Genomic DNA, 20531 nt, shown 5'->3' with positions numbered 1-20531 from the left:
GACCGAATGTCTAGAGGGCACTAGAGTCCGGGCCCTAGGAAAACCAGTGATACCAGGAAAGGGGAGACTAATTCACTCATTCAATCATATTTACTGAGCGCTTACTGTGTGCAGAGCACTGTATTAAGTGCTTGGGAATTATGCCTTCTTCCTGACCTCCCCCCTCATCAATTAATCAATTCATGACATGTACGGATCGTTTACTATGTTCAGAGTAATAATAATAATAATAATGGCATTTATTAAGCGCTTACTATGTGCAAAGCACTGTTCTAAGCGCTGGGGAGGTTACAAGGGGATCAGGTTGTCCCACGGGGGGCTCACAGTCTTCATCCCAGCTCTGCTGGAGAAGCAGCATGGACTGTGGGACAGAGACGGGCTTGGGAGTCAAAAGTCCTGGGCTCCAATCCCAGCTCTGCTTATCGTGTGACTTCGGGCAGGTCGAGTCTCCGTGCCTCAGTTTCCTCACCTGTAAAATGGCTATTTTCTCCCTCCTACTTGGCCTGTGAGCCTCATGGGGGACAGGGACTGGGTCCAACTTGATGAACTTGTACATGGGATGAACAAAAACCCCAACAGACCTGGGGAGTTTGACCCTGCCGTTAATCCCTCTTAGTAATAACGATGGCAGTTATTAAGCACTTACTATGTGCAAAGCACTGTTCTAAGCGCTGAGGAGGTTACACGGTGATCAGGTTGTCCCAAGTGGGGCTCACAGTCTTAATTCCCATTTTACAGAGTACTCAACTCTGTACTGTGTTCAGAGTACCCATGGCCAGAGAAGCAACCTGACTTAGTGGAAAGAGCACGGGCTTGGGACTCAGAGGTCATGGGTTCTAATCCCAGCTCCTCCACTTGTCAGCTGTGTGACTTTGGGCAAGTCACTTAACTTTATTCTATTTATTTTATTTTGTTAATATGTTTTGTTCTCTGTCTCCCCCTTCTAGACTGTGAGCCCACTGCTGTTTAGGGACTGTCTCTAGATGTTGCCAATTTGTACTTCCCAAGTACTTAGTACAGCACTCTGCACACAGCAAGCGCTCAATAAATATGATTGAATGATTGAATGAATGAACTTCTCTGGGCCTCAGTTGCCTCATCTGTAAAATGGGGATTAAGACAGTGAGCCCCACCTGGGACAACCTGGTAATCTTGTATCTACCCTTCTCTGTGCCTCAGTTACCACATCGGTAAAATGGGGATTGACTGTGAGCCCCCCGTGGGACAACTTGATCACCTTGTAACCTCCCCAGCGCTTAGAACAGTGTTTTGCACATAGTAAGTGCTTAATAAATGTCATTATTATTATTATTATTATCCCAGCTCTTGGCACATAGTAAGCGCCTCACAAATACCATCACCATCATCATCATCACATTCCCAGCCGAAACCACTTCCCCCTGGTTCTCCAGCACTCTGTTCCTCAGTACAGTGCTCTGCACACAGTATGGACTCAATAAAGGCGATTGAATGAATGAATGAAACTTTCTCCACGGGAAATTGACGCCTAGAAAATGTACAATCACTACTGTCGTTCAAAGTCTGAGCTGTTATGGACAACCTCCCTAATTTCCCGCTCATTCCCTGCCTGGTTCTGTCTGTCAGTTGGGAGAGTTGGTGGTTGCAGTGGTTGGGAGGGGATTTTATTCTGACGAATTGACACCTGTCCACATGTTTTGTTTTGTTGTCTGTCTCCCCCTTCTAGACTGTGAGCCCACTGTGGGGTAGGGACCGTCCCTATATGTTGCCAACTTGGACTTCCCAAGTACAGCTTAGTACAGTGCTCTGCACACAGTAAGCGCTCAATAAATCATCATCATCATCATCAATCGTATTTATTGAGCACTTACTGTGTGCAGAGCACTGTACTAAGCGCTTGGGAAGTACAAATTGGCAACACATAGAGACAGTCCCTACCCAACGGTGGGCTCACAGTCTAAAAGAGGGAGACAGAGAACAAAACCAAACATACTAACAAATTAAAATAAATAGAATAGATATGTACAAGTAAAATAAATAAATAAATAGAGTAATAAATATGTACAAACATATATACATATATACAGGTGCTGTGGGGAAGGGAAGGAGGTAAATATGATTGAATGTTGAGTTGGGCAGGAATGAAAAGGCAGTGGAGATGAGCCAGTGTGCAGTGTTTAATTACACGTGGGTGTACTGGGGTGGCTCTGTGCCGTGCTCGTGGGTCAACAATGCGAGTAATAATAATAATAATATTGGTAGTTGTTAAGCACTTACTATGTGCCGAGCACTGTTCTAGGTGCTGGGGTAGATATGAGGTAATCAGGCTGTCCCACATAGGGTTCACAGTCTTCATCCCCATTTTACAGATGAGGTAACTGAGGCACGGCAGAAGTTAAGTGACTTGCCCAAGGTCACACAGCAGACAAGTGGCGGAGGCGGAATTAGAACCCACGTCCTCCGACTCCTCAGCCCGGGCTGTTCTCACTAGGCCACGCTGTAATTAGGAGAGCCGCCGGGGGAGTGGAGGACGGGGAGAGCTTTCCTCGGGGGCTTTGGGATTCCGTCTTCTCTGCCCCGCAAATTCTGGTCTTTATTTTGTTAATATGTTTGGTTTTGTTGTCTGTCTCCCCCTTCTAGACTGTGAGCCCACTGTTGGGTAGGGACCGTCTCTCGATGTTGCCAACTTGGACCTCCCAAGCGCTTAGTACAGTGTTCTGCACACAGCAAGCGCTCAATAAATACGATTGAATGAATGAATGAATGGTCTTTTGTTCTGGAGAGTCCCCGCCGCTCCTCCCCTCTCTCCTCTTTGATGTGGCTTCGTGTGGTTGGTCTCCATTCAGGGGCTAGGCCCTCCTCCTCTCCCACAGGGGCCTGCTGCATCTCGAAGGAGCCTAGTCAGTCCATCCATCTTATTTATTTTGCATTCTCCCTAACCCTAACCGCTTGGTGCATGCTGTCCTCAGACCCCCGGAAAGAGAAGAGGGAGGTTGTGGGGACAAAGTGGGTGTATTGGGAAGGGCTGGGCAGAGCCCTGGGGGAGGTGGGAAGGGGAAGGGGACCCCTTCCCATCCCCTCCATCCTCTTTCCCAACCACACCCACAAGCTGGGCCCTTTGCGGCGGCCTAACCAGGCTGCTCATTGCGCAGCATCCTCCTCTCCATCCTGACTCCCACTCCTGATTCAAGGCACCCAAGGAAACCAAGTCCCCAGCCCCTCAGCCTAGATCTGGCATCCAGACACCCTGCTGGACCAGTAAGCTGGGGGGAGGTGGAGGGGGAAGCCTGGAGAAAAGCCAGGATCCCGGAGAAGGAGCAGATGAGGCACCGGGATTGCAGGGAAGGGAAGAAATGCAAAAGCGTCACTTCTGGGCTTCGAGTGACTAAGCTGGGGAGCTCGAAATTGATACCTTGTAGCTGGGAAGAAGAGAGCAGGGAGCTGGAGTGGATGGGGGTGGGGAACGCCGGAGTAGTTGCGGTGGTGGTAAGGGAGGGAAGGGCTGGGGAAGAGGAGGGAGAGGATGAGCCATTTGCTCCTGCCAAGCAGATTGGAAAAGTGTAGGAGGCAGAGGAGAAGAAAACCAGGAGAGTTGAACAGGAGGGAGAGAGAACCCTAGACTGTGAGCCCACTGTTGGGTAGGGACCGTTTCTAGACGTTGCCAACTTGTACTTCCCAAGTGCTTAGTACAGTGCTCTGCACACAGTAAGCGCTCAATAAATACGATTGAATGAATCTATAATGGGGGTTGAGACTATGAGCCCTACATGGGGCAGGGACTGTGTCCAACTCGATTTACTTGTATCCATCCCAGTGCTTAGTACAGTGCCTGGCACATAGGAAGCGCTTAACAAATACTATCATTATTATTATTATGAGGAGCGGCAGTGGAATAGAGAGAAGCAGCGTGGCTCAGTTGAAGGAGCCCGGGCTTTGGAGTCAGAGGTCACGGGTTCAAATCCTGGCTCTGCCAATTATCAGCTGTATGACTTTGGGCAAGTCACTTAACTTCTCTGTGCCTCAGTTACCTCATCTGTAAAAAGGGGATTAAGACTGTGAGCCCCCCGTGGGACAACATGATCACCTTGTAACCTCCCCAGTGCTTAGAACTGTGCTTTGAACATAATAAACACTTAATAAATGCCATCATTATTAGAGAGGAAGGCCCTTGCAGTGTCCTGGGGTCATCCCGGGCACTTACATCTGTTATTTTTTTTACTGTCCAGCCCCCTGACCGGCCCCCACCATTCCCTCTTCCCTCATCATCCCCACTCCTCAGCCCTGCATCCCTTTTGAACTCCTTCCCCCTGACAAGCCCACATTCCACACAGCACAACCCAGCAGCACCTGTTCAGAAAGAAAACTTCCATGCTCATCTCTCCAGGAGCCTCTCCCCACCCGTCAGGCCTCCGATCCACTGGAACTCCTGGGAGCCGGACCCCACTCCTGGGAGCTCAGGAGGACCTGGCCACTTTCTCCGTTCCCCAGGAGGCATCCAGGGTGGAGTGAGGGGTCAAGGAGCACCCTGCTTGCTCTGCTGGGATCTCGCTGGGGGCTTTGGCTGGGCTCCTGGATGAGGTGGGGGCCTGGGGAAATCCCAGGAGGGCCGGAGTGGGAAGAAGCTGGCCCCACTGGATGCACAGGGCTCTTGGGATTCCGGAGTCCGGCTCCCTCCCCAGCTCTTATTCCCAGTGAAGGAGCTGGAACCTCTGAGGGGTTTCAGCGAGTTTCATTCCAGCACTCTCCACCCCCATCCATTTCAGCATCCCCATCCGCTTCTGTTCCAACATCCCTACCTCCATCCATCTTTTCTAGCTGTCTGCCCTCCCCAGCCTTTTCCTTCCTGGCTGCCAGCTGTCACTTTTGTGCTCAGCAACGTCGTCCCTTGCTGTTCCAGAAGCAGCGCGGGGCCCCTCTTAGCTGGAGAGCTGCAGAGTGGGAATTGACCCTTAAATAATAATAATAATAATAATAATAATAATAATAATAATAATAATGGCATTTATTAAGTGCTTACTATGTGCAGAGCACTGTTCTAAGCGCTGGGGAGGTTACAAGGCGATCAGGTTGTCCCATGGGGGGCTCACAGTCTTCATCCCCATTTTACAGATGAGGGAAATGAGGCCCAGAGAAGTTAAGTGACTTGCCCAAAGTCACACAGCTGACAAATGGCGGAGCCGGGATTTGAACCCATGACCTCTGACTCCAAAGCCCGTGCTCTTTCCACTGAACCACGCTGCTTCTCTTCTTGAAGAGAGACAAGTCTCAACCTCCAGACTTCCCTCCGTGCCCTGGGTCTCTGGCCCTCAGGATTTCAGCCCTGGGTTTCCTCTCATCCTTTCCTGCCCGAAGCTGAGAATTGGACTTCCCAAGCGCTTAGTCCAGTGCTCTGCACACAGTAAGCGCTCAATAAATACAATTGAATGAATGAATGAATGAATTGGGATAGCTGTTGGAAATAAATGACCCAGGAGTGAGGACTCCCACTTGGAATGGTTTCCTCAATCTTCAACCCATCTTGGTTCCCATCTCCTCTGCTGCCACTATTCCTGGCCCAACTCCCCTCGTGGGCTCCAGGAGACTCAGGCTTCGGTCCCACTGCTGGGTGGGGACTGTCTCTATATGTTACCAACTTGTACTTCCCAAGCGCTTAGTAAAGTGCTCTGCACACAGTAAGCGCTCAATAAATATGATTGATGATGATGATGATGATGATGGGCTGATCGCAGGGGTCAGGAGCTCTCTGCCTTCCAGTGCAGACCCAGGGCAGTTCAAGTCAGTTGGGGACACGTTCCAATGGCAGGTGGCTGAGCTGGGCTGGGGTAGCTTCAGATCAGCTTCCAGTGTCCCTGCCCTCTCATTCACCCTCTTCTTTTTTAAAAAATGGCATTTATTAAGTGCTTACTATGTGCAAAGCACTGTTCTAAGCGCTGGGGGGTTACAAGGTGATCAGGTTGTCCCACGGGGGGGCGGGGGGGGCTCACAGTTTTAATCCCCATTTTACAGATGAAGTAACTGAGGCACAGAGAAGTGAAGTGACTTGCCCAAAGTCACACAGCTGACAAGTGGCGGAGCCGGGATTTGAACCCATGACCTCTGACTCCAAAGCCCGGGCTCTTTCCATTGAGCCACGCTGCTTCTCTGTCTTCTCTGCCCTCTCCCTTTCATTCATTCCTTCAGTCATATTTATTGAGCACTTACTGTGTGCACAGCACTGTACTAAGTGCTTGGAAAGTACCATTCAGCAACAGAGACAATCCCTATCCAACAACGAGCTCACAGTCTAGAAGGGGGAGACAGACAACAAAACAAGTAGACAGGCATCAATAGCAGAATTGATCCCTTCTCCCCCTTAGCCCCCCGGATCATCAATCATATTTATTGAGCGCTTACTATGTGCAGAGCACTGTACTAAGCGCTTATGACCTTCCCTTCTCAAAAGCAGCCTCTGGGAGGGAGTAGAGGCCGGGATGGACTAATAGGTGAAGTCACCCAGCCGTTCCAACTATCCAGAGAAGGATTTATTGTTCAGGGTATCTCAAATAAAATAAGCTCCCCTATGCCTACACCAGGCATACACAGCTCAGATCCCAACCCCAATCACCCTGGCAGGGTGGCACCCTTCCACCCCTCAAACGTGCCTTGGTAGCCCACTTTCCATCACACCAAGGGGGGACTGAGGTACTGTAAAAGGAGTGCTTTGTCCCAGCAGAGTCAGTGACCGACTGGGGGACGGAATCACCGGTCTTTTTCCTGGTTCCCCGGTGCTCCCCGCCCTCCTGCCTCCGGGGTCCAAGGCATCGCTGGTCCTGTCAGTTTTCTTCTTGCACCAGGTCCTGGGGTGACTCTGGTTCCCTGGATCAGTTGCTGCAGCAAAGACATTAGCCTTCTGATGGGGAGGGGGGCCGGTCTCACCCAAGGCAGAACCCCCACCCTGGCTGGGATCCGGGCCCTTATCGGAGGAAGGAGCACCACTGGGACAGGGAGTTCAAGACTGGGAGCCCCATGTGGGATAGGGACTGTGTCCAACCTGATAATCTAGTATCTACCCCAGAGCTGAGTACAGTGCTTGGCACAAAGTAAGTACTTTTTTTTTAAAAAAAAAAAAAGCTCCAGGGGGTGTCAGGCACTGATCAGAATGGCTTTCGGGGGTCTGGAACTTTTGGAGTTGGAGGGAGAGGAATTTGAGACGGGTCGGGGGAAGATCTCTCATGGGAGGAGAAGCAACTCCAGCTGGGGTGTTCTGCTCTCTGCCACACCCCTGCAGGAGGGCAGCGAGGTGCCAGAGCCCAAGGCTGGCCTTCAAACCGATCCATTACAACCCCCGGCCTGCCCTGGCCCCAAAAGTGGAAAGAGCCCGGGCTTCGGAGTCAGAGGTTATTGGGTTCAAATCCCGGCTCCACCACGTGTCAGTTGTGTGACTTTGGGAGAGTCACTTCTCTGTTCCTCAGTTCCCTCATCTGGAAAATGGGGATTAAGACTGTGAGCCCCCCGTGGGACAACCTGATCACCTTGTAACCTCCCCAGCGCTTAGAACAGTGCTTTGCACGTAGTAAGCGCTTAATAAATGACATTATTATTATTATTATTAAATGGCCTCTACCCCACCACCCAATCCCTGGTCACTTGGGCCAACTTCACTCCTGGGAGTGAGGGATCCCAAGTCGACCCGCCCCCTCCCCCCACCGGGTACGGATCCTCGGCTCCTTTCCCGGAGCAGCCCTACCTCTGCGACGCCCTCCAGCCCCGCTTCCTCTTACCAGAAACAAAGCGCCACTTCCTTGAGGGTCTTACGGAGCTCCTGGCTGCGGAAGGCATAGATGAGAGGGTCAATTATGGAATTGCAGAGGATGAGGATGAGGAAGAGGTTGAAGTTCTGGAAGAAACAGAAGCAGGAGGGACTCTGGGGGCAGATGACGATGAGGGTCAGATGGAGGAAAAAGGGACCCCAGCAGAAGAAGAAGACGCCCAACAGGATGGTGAGGGTGACGGCCCCCTTGAGACACACGGCCTGGCACTCGGCTCGCCGCTTGTGCTGCCGGGCGATGCTCCGGGCGTGATGGCGTGCCCGGGAGAACATGTGGATGTAGAGGGCCACCATGAGCACCAGCATGGAGAGGAAGAAGCCGACGAGACAGAGGAGGACGGCCGGGTGGTTGTAGTAGGAGATGAACAGGGCGCTGGAAAGGGTGCTGGCCACCCAGATGCCCGCGACGGCTCCCCAGGCCCTCCTCAGGGTGACGATGCTGTGGTAGCGCAGGGCGTAGAAGATGGTGATGTAACGGTCGACGGCGATGGCGCCCAGGAAGGAGAGTGAGGACACGACCGAGGTGCAGAGCATCATGTCGACGACGCCGTCCAGCCGCCGCACGACGGGGGTCTGCGTGGCCAGCTGGCCCCGCTCCAGCAGCAGCACGACCGAGGCCTCCAGGAGGTTGCCGATGCTCACCAGCAGGTCCGAGAGGGCCAGGCAGCAGACGAAGTAGTACATGGGCGAGTGCAGGTTGCGGTTCTTGGAGATGGCCGTCACCACCAGTATGTTCTCCACCAGGCTCACCAGGCCCAGAGTCAGGAACACCTCGTTGGGGATGAAGAGGCCATGACACAGGGGGTCTGACCGGTTGGCGGGCGCCATGTGGTTGAGGATGATGGGGGAGGTGGCGTTCAGGGGGTCAAGCAGCCTCCTCTGGGGAGCTGGTGTGGACATCGCCTCGCCTTCGGGGCAGGGAGCGGGCGGTCGAGCGTATTTATCGAGCGCTTACTGTGTGGGGAGCACTGTACCAAGTGCTCGGGAGAGTACAATATAGCAATAAACAGACAGGTTCCCTGCTCACAACGAGCTTAGAGTCTAGAGGAGGAGGTAGGAGAGGAGCCGGGCCAGAGTCTGATACGGAGATGGCCCCTAAACTGCCAACTTCACCTTAATCTGCCCGACTGCCCTGCCCTCACCATCTGGTCATCCACTAGTTGGTTCCTGGAGGAAATCCTAACCCGTCTTCCACCCTCCCAGGGCACCTGAACCCACAGCCCGGATCTCAGCGACTAACTCACTCACCATCTGTCCAGCCCATCCGGGAATCTCCCGTCCCATGCCCAGGAACCACAAGGGGATGGGACACGGGTGGGCAGAGCCCTTGGCCTATCTTCCTCTTCCGTGAGAAGCTGGAGTCCGAAGCTAATGGCCCGAGGTCCTCCAGCCACCCTTTCTCTTCAGCCCGACCAGTCTGATGTTCTCCAGGGCCCACCTGAGGGCACGGAGAATGATGATGATGATGATGATGTGGTTACTTCTTGGAGTGCCACCTGTGTCCTCTGTCTGGTCTGTGGCCCCGCGATGCCGAGTCCCCCAGTGAGCCGGTTCCTACCTCTCTCCCAGGTCGTTCTGGTACTCGACAGTGGCAATGTCTCATCCTGTCTTGGTCTTCTACTCTTTCATCTTCGGAGGAGGAGAGTGGGAGAGCAGGAACTGGTCGCCCCCGACTCCGCACTCTCCGGGGATCCCCGCCACTGTCCCCAGTCCCAGCTCAGGGGTATGGATCGGAACCCACTCCCCAGTGAAGAATGGAGCCTTTCTCCCCAGGGCTTTAAAGGCATCTGGTGGAGCTCCTCCTTCAGAAGAGAGTGGCTAGCCACATGACAGCGGCTGGATCTATGAATGACCAGCACACCAGGAAAAAGAGGTTATGAAAGCCCTCCGCTTACACAAACGCCCTGCAGGAACTGGGCAATCTGGACCCTCTGCTGGGCGGGAATCCCTCTCTCTGGGAGGCAGAGGCCCACATTCTGGAGCTGCACCTGAATTCTGGAGGGAGAGCAAAGTCTTGAGGGCTGGAATAATAATAATAATCATAATTGTGGATAATAATAATAATTATGGTATTGGTTAAGTGCTTACTATGTTTTAGGTACCGTACTAAAGCGTTGGGGTGGATATAATATATTTGGTTTGTTCTCTGTCTCCCCCTTCTAGACTGTGAGCCCACTGTTGGGTAGGGACTGTCTCTCTATGTTGCCAACTTGTACTTCCCAAGCGCTTAGTACAGTGCGCTGCACACAGTAAGCGCTCAATAAATACGCTTGATCGATTGATTGATATAAGCAAATTGGGTTGGATATAGTCCCTGTCTCCTGTGGGGCTCACAGCTTCAAGCTCCATTTTCCAGGTGAGGTAACTGAGGCACAGAGAAGTGAAGTGACTTGCCCAAAGCCACACAGCAGACAAGTAGCGGACCCGGGATTAGAACCCATGACTTTCTGACTCCCAAGCCTGTGCTCTAGCCACAAAGCTATGCTGCCTCTCAATAATAGTAATTAACAAATAATTAGTGATTTGTTAAGTGCTTACTATATGCCAAGCACTGTACTAAGTGTTTGGGCGGATACCAGGTCATCAGGCCCCACATGGGGCATGCAGTCTAAGTAGGAGGGAGCACAGGAATTGAGCCTTTTCTTAAAGACACTGTAGGAATCTGGCCCAGAAGCTCAGCTCTCACCCAGGTTCATATGTTTCTTCTTCTTTTTTTAAAATGGCATTTGCTAAGTGCTTATTCTGTGCCAGGCACTGTACTAAGCACTGGGGTAGATACAAGTTAAACAGGTTAGACACAGTCCATGTCTAACAAGGGGGCCACAGCATTAATCCTCATTTTACAGATAAGGTAACTGAGTCCAGGGTCACACTGAAGACAAGCGGCAGAGCTGAGATTAGAACCCAGATCCCTCTGAAGGTGCCTTCCTTCCTGAGGGATGGCTAAGGGAAGGCAAAGAGGTGGGAGGAATCCCCAAGTAACGTTTAGCGAGGATGTAGGGGAAGGCAAGGCTAAAATCCAGTATTCCATCATCATCATCAATCGTATTTATTGAGCGCTTACTATGTGCAGAGCACTGTACTAAGCACTTGGGAAATACAAATTGGCAACACACAGAGACAGTCCCTACCCAACAGTGGGCTCACAGTCTAAAAGGGGGAGACAGAGAACAAAACCAAACGTACCAACAAAACAAAATGAATAGAATAGATATGTACAAGTAAAATAAATAAATAAATAGAGTAATAAATATGAACAAACATATATACATATATACAGGTGCTGTGGGGAAGGGATCATCATCATTATCGTCAATCGTATTTATTGAGCGCTTCCTGTGTGCAGAGCACTGCCGGCGCTGCTGACTAGGCCCCCCCTGCCACCTCCAGTCCTGTAGCCGGGGCGGTCAAGCACTCGCCCCAAGCACGTTGGTTGCCCCCACAAAGTCCGCTGTCACATCAATGCGGGCAGGGAATGGGTCTGTTATATTGTCATATTCCACTCCCCCAGGAGCTTAGTTCAGTGCTCTGCATACAGTAAGCGCTCAATAAATAGGATTGAGCTACAAGTCCATGGCCGCAGCCCCCACATCCACCTGCGGCCTGGAGAGGAGAAGCAGCCCACTGGAAACTGTAGGTCCCATACCGTACCGCATCTAGCGGTGCTGGTAGGTTAGACTGTAGCTCTCTGAGGGCAGGGTCCGTGTCTGGAAACTCTATTGCGTTGTCCTCTCCCAAGTGCTTAGTACAGTGCTCACCCCCTTCTAGACTGTGAGCCCACCGTTGGGTAGGGACCGTCTCTATTTGTTGCCAACTTGTACTTCCCAGGCGCTTAGTACAGTGCTCTGCACACAGTAAGCGTTCAATAAATACAATTGATTGATTGATTGATTGATTGATTGCTCGGCACACGGTAAGCACTCAATGATTGGTTGATTGATTGGACCTTTTGGTCTCTGCAGGGACCCCACCGCCCCCACATCCTTCTCTGCCCTGCTCCCTGAGTCCACACTCTTCCCCTTCCCATTGATATGGGAATATATATGTACATATATGTATACATGTTTGTATAAATGTATATATGTTTGTACATTTTTATTGCTCTATTTATTTTACTTGTACGTATCTATTCAATTTATTTTATTTTGTTAGTATGTTTGGTTTTGTCTCCCCCTTTTAGACTGTAAGCCCACTGTTGGGTAGGGACTGTCTCTATATGTTGCCAATTTGTACTTCCCAAGTGCTTAGTACAGTGCTCTGCACACAGTAAGCGCTCAATAAATATGATTGATGAAGATGATGATGATGATGCTCCCCCCCTTCTAGACTGTGAGCCCACTGTTGGGTAGGGACCGTCTCTATATGTTGCCAACTTGTACTTCCCAAGCGCTTAGTACAGTGCTCTGCACACAGTAAGCACTCAATAAATACGATTGATTGATTGATTGATTGATTGCTCGGCACACGGTAAGCACTCAATGATTGGTTGATTGATTGGACCTTTTGGTCTCTGCAGGGACCCCACCGCCCCCACATCCTTCTCTGCCCTGCTCCCTGAGTCCACACTCTTCCCCTTCCCATTGATCTGGGAATATATATGTATATATATGTATATATGTTTGTATATATGTATATATGTTTGTACATATTTATTACTCTATTTATTTATTTATTTATTTTACTTGTACACATCTATTCTATTTATTTTGTTAGTATGTTTGGTTTTGTTCTCTGTCTCCCCCTTTTAGACTGTGAGCCCAATGTTGGGCAGGGACTGTCTCTATATGTTGCCAATTTGTACTTCCCAAGCGCTTAGTCCAGTGCTCTGCACACAGTAAGCGCTCAATAAATACGATTGATGATGATGATGATGATGCTCCCCCCCTTCTAGACTGTGAACCCACCATTGGGTAGGGACCGTCTCTATATGTTGCCAACTTGTACTTCCCAAGCGCTTAGTACAGTGCTCTGCACACAGTAAGCTCTCAATAAATACGATTGATTGATTGATTGATTGATTGATTGCTCGGCACACGGTAAGCACTCAATGATTGGTTGATTGATTGGACCTTTTGGTCTCTGCAGGGACCCCACCGCCCCCACATCCTTCTCTGCCCTGCTCCCTGAGTCCACACTCTTCCCCTTCCCATTGATCTGGGAATATATATGTATATATGTTTGTATATATGTATATATGTTTGTACATATTTATTACTCTATTTATTTATTTATTTTACCTGTACATATCTATTCTATTTATTTTATTTTGTTAGTATGTTTGGTTTTGTTCTCTGTCTCCCCCTTTTAGACTGTGAGCCCACTGTTGGGCAGGGACTGTCTCTACATGTTGCCAATTTGTACTTCCCAAGCGCTTAGTCCAGTGCTCTGCACACAGTAAGCGCTCAATAAATACGATTGATGATGATGATGTTGGGCAGGGACTGTCTCTATATGTTGCCAATTTGTACTTCCCAAGCGCTTAGTCCAGTGCTCTGCACACAGTAAGCGCTCAATAAATACGATTGATGATGATGATGTTGGGCAGGGACTGTCTCTATATGTTGCCAATTTGTACTTCCCAAGCACTTAGTCCAGTGCTCTGCACACAGTAAGCGCTCAATAAATACGATTGATGATGATGATGATCTGGAACCGAGGGCGGAGTGGAGATAAAGCTCCGTGGCAGCTTTTGAGTTTCTCCCATGTCCATTAGATGAGACGGGCCCACTGCCCCCAACCACAGCCTCGCATCGGGCCCAGACTTCCCGTCTCCAGGGTTGGTCAACGAGCAACCGGGCCTGGTACAGTGCAAGTCATTCATGGCAGGCAGGACCGAGCCCCCGGGGAGTATGGTGTGACACTGGGGAATGATACCCCTTACAACTCATTCTGCGGATTCCATAGCGCTTTTCTTCTAAAGAGCTCAAAGCCCTTTCTCATCGGATGTCACGCATCCCCTCGGCCTCCCCGTTTAGCAGGGGGAGGTGGGGATTAGCTTCCCCATTTCCCAGATGGGAACTGGAGGCCCGAAATAGTTAAATGTCACAAAGGCAGTATAGCCTTAGTGCTCTGCACACAGTAAGCGCTCAATAAATACGTTTGACTGAAAGGCAGCGACCCGCAGTGACTTGCTAAAATGACATTAAGTGCTTAGAACAGTGCTTGGCACCTAGTAAGTGCTTAACAAATACCATAATTATTAATATTATTATTATTAAGTGAGGTTAGAACTCAGGTCTCCAGGTTTTTTCATTAGACTACACCACCTAGTGGCACAGAATAATAATAATAATAATAATAATAACGATGGTATTTGTTAAGCGCTTACTATAAATCAATCAATCATATTTATTGAGCGCTTACTATGTGCAGAGCACTGTACTAAGCGCTAGGTAAGTACAAAGTGGCAACATATAGAGACAGTCCCTACCCAACATTGGGCTCACAGTCTAAAAGGGGCTTACTATGTGCAAAGCACTGTTAATAATAAATAATAATAATAATAATGATGGCATTTATTAAGCGCTTACTATGTGCAAAGCACTGTCTAAGCCCTGGGGAGGTAACAAGGTGATCAGGTTGTCCCACAGGGGGCTCACAGTCTTAATCCCCATTTTACAGATTAGGTAACTGAGGCACAGAGAAGTGAAGTGACTTGCCCAAAGTCACACAGCTGACAATTGGCAGAGCCGGGATTTGAACCCATGACCTCTGACTCCAAAGCCCGGGCTCTTTCTGCTGAGCCACGCTGTTCTAAGCGCTGGGGAGGTTACAAGGTGATCAGGTTGTCCCACAGGGCGTTCACAGTCTTAATCCCCATTTTACAGATGAGGTAACTGGGGCACAGAGAAGTGAAGTGACTTGCCCAAAGTCACACAGCTGACAATTGGCGGAGCCAGGATTTGAACCCATGACCACTGACTCCAAAGCCCGGGCTCTTTCCGCTGAGCCACACGGTTCTAAGCGCTAGGGAGGTTACAAGGTGATCAGGTTGTCCCACAGGGGGTTCATAGTTTTAATCATCATCATCATCATCAATCGTATTTATTGAGTGCTTACTATGTGCAGAGCACTGTACTAAGCGCTTGGGAAGTACAAATTGGCAACATATAGAGACAGTCCCTACCCAACAGTGGGCTCACAGTCTAAAAGTCACACAGCTGACAGTTGTGTGAGCTGGGATTTGAACCCATGACCTCTGACTCCTAAAGCCCAGGCTCTTTCCACTGAGCCATGAAGAAGCCTCTGAGCTTTGAGAGGTTTAAGAGGTTGCAACGTTGAGGCAGGAGACTGAAGGTAAAAGATGCTGTGCTCAGGTAAGACCACCCCTCTCACCCCCAGGCATGGGGCACACCAAAGACGAAGAGTCAGAAGGTCTTTCTGTAGAAACAGCGTGGCTCAGTGGAAATAGCCCCGGCTTTGGAGTCGGAGGTCATGGGTTCAAATCCCGGCTCCGCCAACGGTCAGCTGTGTGACTTTGGGCAAGTCACTTCTCTGTGCCGAAGTTCCCTCATCTGTAAAATGGGGATTAAAACTGTGAGCCCCCTGTGGGACAACCTGATCACCTTGTAACCTCCCCAGCGCTTAAAACAGTGCTTTGCACATAGTAAGTGCTTAACAAATACCATCGTTATTATTATTATTATCAATTATTAGTTCTCCCCTCATCTCTTAAATTGTCTCTGGAGTTAAGCGAGGAGGGGTTTTGGTGTCGGGTAGAGGAGAAGAATCGAAAGCCCAGAGTGGAGACGAGGCCCCGCAGAATCTTGCCTTAGACTCAAGGGAGACAAAAGCTTTCCAGCTCTGCGGGACCAACAAGGCGAAGTGTGTTTCAGAAACGAAGACCAACTGCCAAGAAGAGCCGAGTGGCCTAGTGGAGAGAGCACGGGACTAGGAGTCAGAAGACCTGAGTTCTAATCCCAGCTCTGCCACTTGTCTGCTGTGTGACCTTGGGCAAGCCACTCAACTTCTCTGTGCTTCAGTTCCCTCATCTGTAGAATGGGGACTAAGTGTGGGAGCCCCATGTGGGGCATTGCTTGGGTCCAATCTGATTAGCTTGTATCTGTCATTCAGTTCATTCAGTCGTATTTTTATTGAGCGCTTACTATGTGCAAAGCACTGTTCTAAGCGCTGGGGGGGATACAAGGGGATCAGGTTGGCCCACGTGGGGCTCACAGTCTTAATCCCCATTTTACAGATCATCATCAATCGCATTTATTGAGCGCTTACTGTGTGCAGAGCACTGGACTAAGCGCTTGGGAAGTACAAGTTGGCAACATATAGAGACAGTCCCTACCCAATAGTGGGCTCACAGATGAGGTAACTGGGGCCCAGAGAAGTAAAGTGACTTGCCCAAAGTCACACAGCTGACAACTGGCAGAGCCGGGATTCGAACCCATTAGCTTGTAACTGTCCCAGGGCTTGGTACTGTGTTTGGCACATAGTAAGCGCTTAACGAATATCATAAACCAACAAAGGTACTTTTCCCCTTGCCAGTTACTTCCTACTTTCACACTCTTCTAAACTTGAAACCCCAATTGCTGCAGCCAAAGCCTCCTGGAGAGTAGTGACTAAAAAGGCCTCTCCGGGTGTCCGTCCCTGGAAGCATCCTCTTCTCCCCCCTTCCTGAATTCCCTTCTTTGTTCACTCTCATCACCACCACAACCATATGCACCCCACACCCTTTTTAACCCCCATTTCAGAATGCCCTTCTCCCTGGTATCCTGTAAGCTCCTTGAGGACCGCAATTGCCTCATCTAACTCTTTGCAATCACCCAAGTAGGGAGAATAGATGCTCAATAAACGCTATTGATTGATTGATTAGCGCTCCTAGCAAAGACTGGAGGGTGAATTGGCAGCCCACACCCCCTCTCCTCCAGCCCCCATGTCTATTTTCTAAAGCCTCCCTGGCTTCTGAGAGCAAATCGAGGCATTCATTGAGCTATAAACTACAGACTCCTCTTGTGTGGACTTGGGGCAATAGAGAAGGCATTCCAAGAGTAAGGGAATAGCTGATTATGGCCAGAGATGCTAAAATATTGACTTAATTGCTTATTGAGTGTCTGACATTGAAAGCCAGCTGTCTGAAAGCCAGTCAGATTGTGAATCTGAGGGCCCAGAGCTAGGCACTCCAATTCCAGGCTCTATCAATCAATCAATCAATGGTATTTATTGAATGCTTACTATGCACAGAGAACTGTACTAAGTGCTTGGGAGAGTGCAATACACATAATGAGCTTAGTCTACAGATGAGCTTACAGCCTACAGTCTGTGCCAGCCAAGAAGTTCCTGGCTGACGGAGCTGTTTGTCCCCAAAGGCTTGTTATCCTTCCCCTGTTGCCTTCCTGCCTAAGTTGCCAATGGAAAAAGGGGCCTTTGAGATAGAGTCCGCTAACCCCAATCCTCTTCTCTCCCCGGCCCTAGATCAGAAACTTCCAAAGACCGTGAAAAATCAACCTTTTGCAGCAAAATTGGCTGCGGCTTCTTCGTGGCAAGACGCGGGCCAGTGAACATTTGGGGTGGCCACACAACCCTAGTTCTCACTCGGGCTTTAAGATGGCAGCTTGACTGAGACTGAGACTGCTGGCAGATCAATCAATCAATCGTATTTATTGAGCGCTTACTGTGTGCAGAGGACTGTACTAAGCACTTGGGAAGTACAAGTTGGCAACATATAGAGACAGTCCCTACCCAACTGCGGGCTCACAGTCTAAAAGACTGTGGCAGATGTGGGGAAAGCAAGCAGTCAACTGTCAGGGTGAGGGAAAACACGGATAATCAAACGCCGTGAGATCGAAAGGCCGGATGTCAGCCGAAAGCTTCAACATCCTTCCTCACCGAACTCTGGATTAGAACTGCCGCCAAAGAATAATAGCAATCGATCCAAGTTCCACGTTCTTTTTAATGCCGCCTGCCCATCCTCCAGTACCTCTCACTAATGGCTAAAGGGGAGGAGAAAGAGGAGGAGGAAGAGAAGGAAACGGTCTCAGCAATTCAGTTCTGAAGTCAGCTTGGAGGATCCCCGCTTTCTTAGTCCCATCACATCCACCATCCAAACACGGGTCCCTTTCAACCTAGGCACGGATGTTCCAGTTAGACCCCACACAATGTTTGGCAATAGAGCGGTGTCTCATTTATTTTTGTAGCAACTAGGTGTGTTTTAGAGTGGAGTGTGGATTCCTTCTCTCCCCGCTCGCTAAAGAAGCGGGCAAGGAATTGCCCGCAACGTCCTTTGTGGGCCCATCCTCTTCCCTGCCGGTCTCACGGTCACAGCACGTGGGAATGCTTCCTGTGCCTGTGCCTAGAAGGGCAGCAGCATCCTCTCTCCTCCTCTACATCCGTTAATTCCCCGGAGACCAGAGGCGCCAACTCTGGGGGGGTCGGGTGGGCGGGGGCATCATCCCATGGTTTGGCACCGAAGGAGCGAAGCTAATCGCCATTAGCTTCACTCCCATAGTTTTTTGGCCTGGGCGGCCAGCTGTAGCTAACTTACCCCACCCCTTGAAACCGGGAGAAAGCTGGAAATGGAGCCAAGAGGCCGGCTTCACTAAGCCGGTGTCACTGTCACAGTCAAGCGCTTAGTACAGTGCTCTGCACATAGTAAGCGCTCAGTAAATACGATTGATGACAGTGGCTTTGGAGCTACCAGGCTGGCTAGGGGGATGAGGAGCGAGTGGGCTGATGGATGTCTCATTCATTCATTCATTCATATTTATTGAGCGCTTACTGTGTGCAGAGCACTGTACTAAGCACTTGGGAAGTACAAGTTGCGCCGGGATCCAGAGGAGCCTCTGGCCTGGCTCGCAAGAAAAACTGGGCTGCAGTGGCAGAGACTGCAGCAAAGAGGGTCAGAATGCTTTTACCTTTCTCTCCTACCTTTTCCCACACAGACTCCATTTCTTTCTCCTCCCTCTCCTCCTCTTCTCCCTTTCCTCCAAACTTACCATCTCAAGGTCCAGCCCCAAGTCCACCCTCCAGAGGGTCAAAATGAAAAGCTGCCACCAGCACTGGAAGTCTCCGTGCCTCAGTTACCTCATCTGTAAAACTGGGATTAAGATTGTGAGCCCCACCTGGGACAACCCGATTACCTCGTAACCCCCCCCCCCCCCTCCCCACCCCAGTGCTTAGAACAAATGCCATTACTATTTGCTATTTAGGCCACATCCTTCCCTGGGGACTGCTAGAAGAGGTTCTTCAAGCCTCAGAATGATTTTAGTGTTAATGATGACATTTATTAAGCGCTTACTATGTGTTGGAACAAAAGCCCCTAGAAGGCAGGGGCCATGCCCTGATTCTGGTATAATCTCCAGTGCGCTTATTGCAGCAGTTGCTCAATACCACCGATATATTTTGTTAATTTTCATCCCTGCTACAACATCCCTGCTAGGTAACGGAGGGCACGGGTTATTCCTATTTTACACGTGGGGGAGGCAGAGATTATGGGATTTAAGTCACAGAGTTAGTTTCTGGTGGAGCTGGGATTTGAATCCAGGGCTCCTGACTCGTAGGTCGGTGCCACGTTCACTACAAGCACGGCGGACTGTGTCGGAGACCAATTCCCCGTTTTAAAGGGAAGAAATGCGGGTTAAGAAGGCTGTAGATAGGGGCGAAGAGTTATCGTTTCTGACCCAGGTATCACGATGGGCTGAAATTTTCCCTCCAGCTGAAGTCTACACCGTGGCCCAGGGACATTCTAGAGGTTCCTAGAACTGAGGCAGGCCTCATTCCACCCCACAGCCAATCAATCAAATTGCATTTCCTGAGTGCTTACTGGGTACAGAGCACATATTAAGCACTTGGAAGAACACAAAAATCAATCAATAAACTGTGTCCAGAGTACTACACTAAGTGCTTGGGAGACTATGAAGCAGCGTGGCTCAGTGGAAAGAGCCCGGGCTTTGGAGTCAGAGGTCACAACTGAAGAGCCCGGCTTCAGTTGTGTGATGTTGGGCAAGTCATTTAACTTCTCTGGGCCTCAGTTCCCTCATCTGTAAAGTGGGGATTAAGACTGTGAGCCCCCCGTGGGACAACCTGATCACCTTGTAACCTCCCCAGCGCTTAGAACAGTGCTTTGCACATAGTAAGCGCTTAATAAATGCCATTATTATTATTATTACGACAGAGTTGGTAGACACATTCCCTGCCCAAGATCTTGGATGGCAATCTGGTGGATTTGAGGGGAGAAGGGGGTTTCGGGTTGGGGGGAACAGCATGATCAAAGGGTTGAACACGGGAGGGTGAAAGGAGATGTATAATTAGGTGTAGCTGTGAGAAGCAGAGGGGGTGATCGGGGAAGAGAGCTGAAATGTAAGAGGATAGCTAGGGGAGCACCTGGAAGCCAATAGAAAGGAATTTGGGGTTGATGATGGGAGGGAAATGGGTATCCGGTAGAGGTTTCGGAAGAAGCGACAGATGCTTTAGAAGGGTGATCTGGGTAGCAGCAGGTAGTATAGACCGGTGAGAGACTCGAGGTTGGCAGTCCCCCGGGACCCCTTGGGATCGGTTGCTCTTTAAAAGGGGTCTGGAATCTACCCGCTCGGAAAACTTCAGACCCAGTCTTGTTGGAATAATGCGGCCAGTCAAAGCATCAGCTTCCCTTCCCCACAGCACCTGTATATATGTATATATGTTTGTACGTATTTATTACTCTATTTATTTTACTTGTACATATCTATTCTATTTATTTTATTTTGTTAGTATGTTTGGTTTTGTTCTCTGTCTCCCCCTTTTAGACTGTGAGCCCACT

At 49.9% G+C, this 20531-nt stretch overlaps 1 protein-coding gene across 1 annotated transcript in view; it reads right to left on the bottom strand.

Moving 5' to 3' along the window:
• The window catches only part of TUBB3 (tubulin beta 3 class III), a 32800-nt gene extending 24114 nt beyond the window's left edge, over nt 1-8686 (bottom strand). Inside the window, exons 1-3 of the mRNA XM_038754327.1 lie at nt 7740-8686; nt 6706-6953; nt 4419-4565 (exon numbers count right to left, since the gene is read on the bottom strand). Coding sequence (XP_038610255.1) covers nt 4419-4565; nt 6706-6953; nt 7740-8686 — 1342 coding nt within the window. The remainder of the gene's footprint in view (nt 1-4418; nt 4566-6705; nt 6954-7739) is intronic.
• Between the last annotated feature and the right edge of the window lie 11845 nt (nt 8687-20531).

Source organism: Tachyglossus aculeatus, chromosome 11, assembly GCF_015852505.1.
Source record: "Tachyglossus aculeatus isolate mTacAcu1 chromosome 11, mTacAcu1.pri, whole genome shotgun sequence".
In the NCBI taxonomy this organism is placed as follows: domain Eukaryota; kingdom Metazoa; phylum Chordata; class Mammalia; order Monotremata; family Tachyglossidae; genus Tachyglossus; species Tachyglossus aculeatus.
The sequence above is the reverse complement of the archived record's forward strand: the minus strand, read 5'-3'. Positions and strand labels throughout refer to the sequence as shown.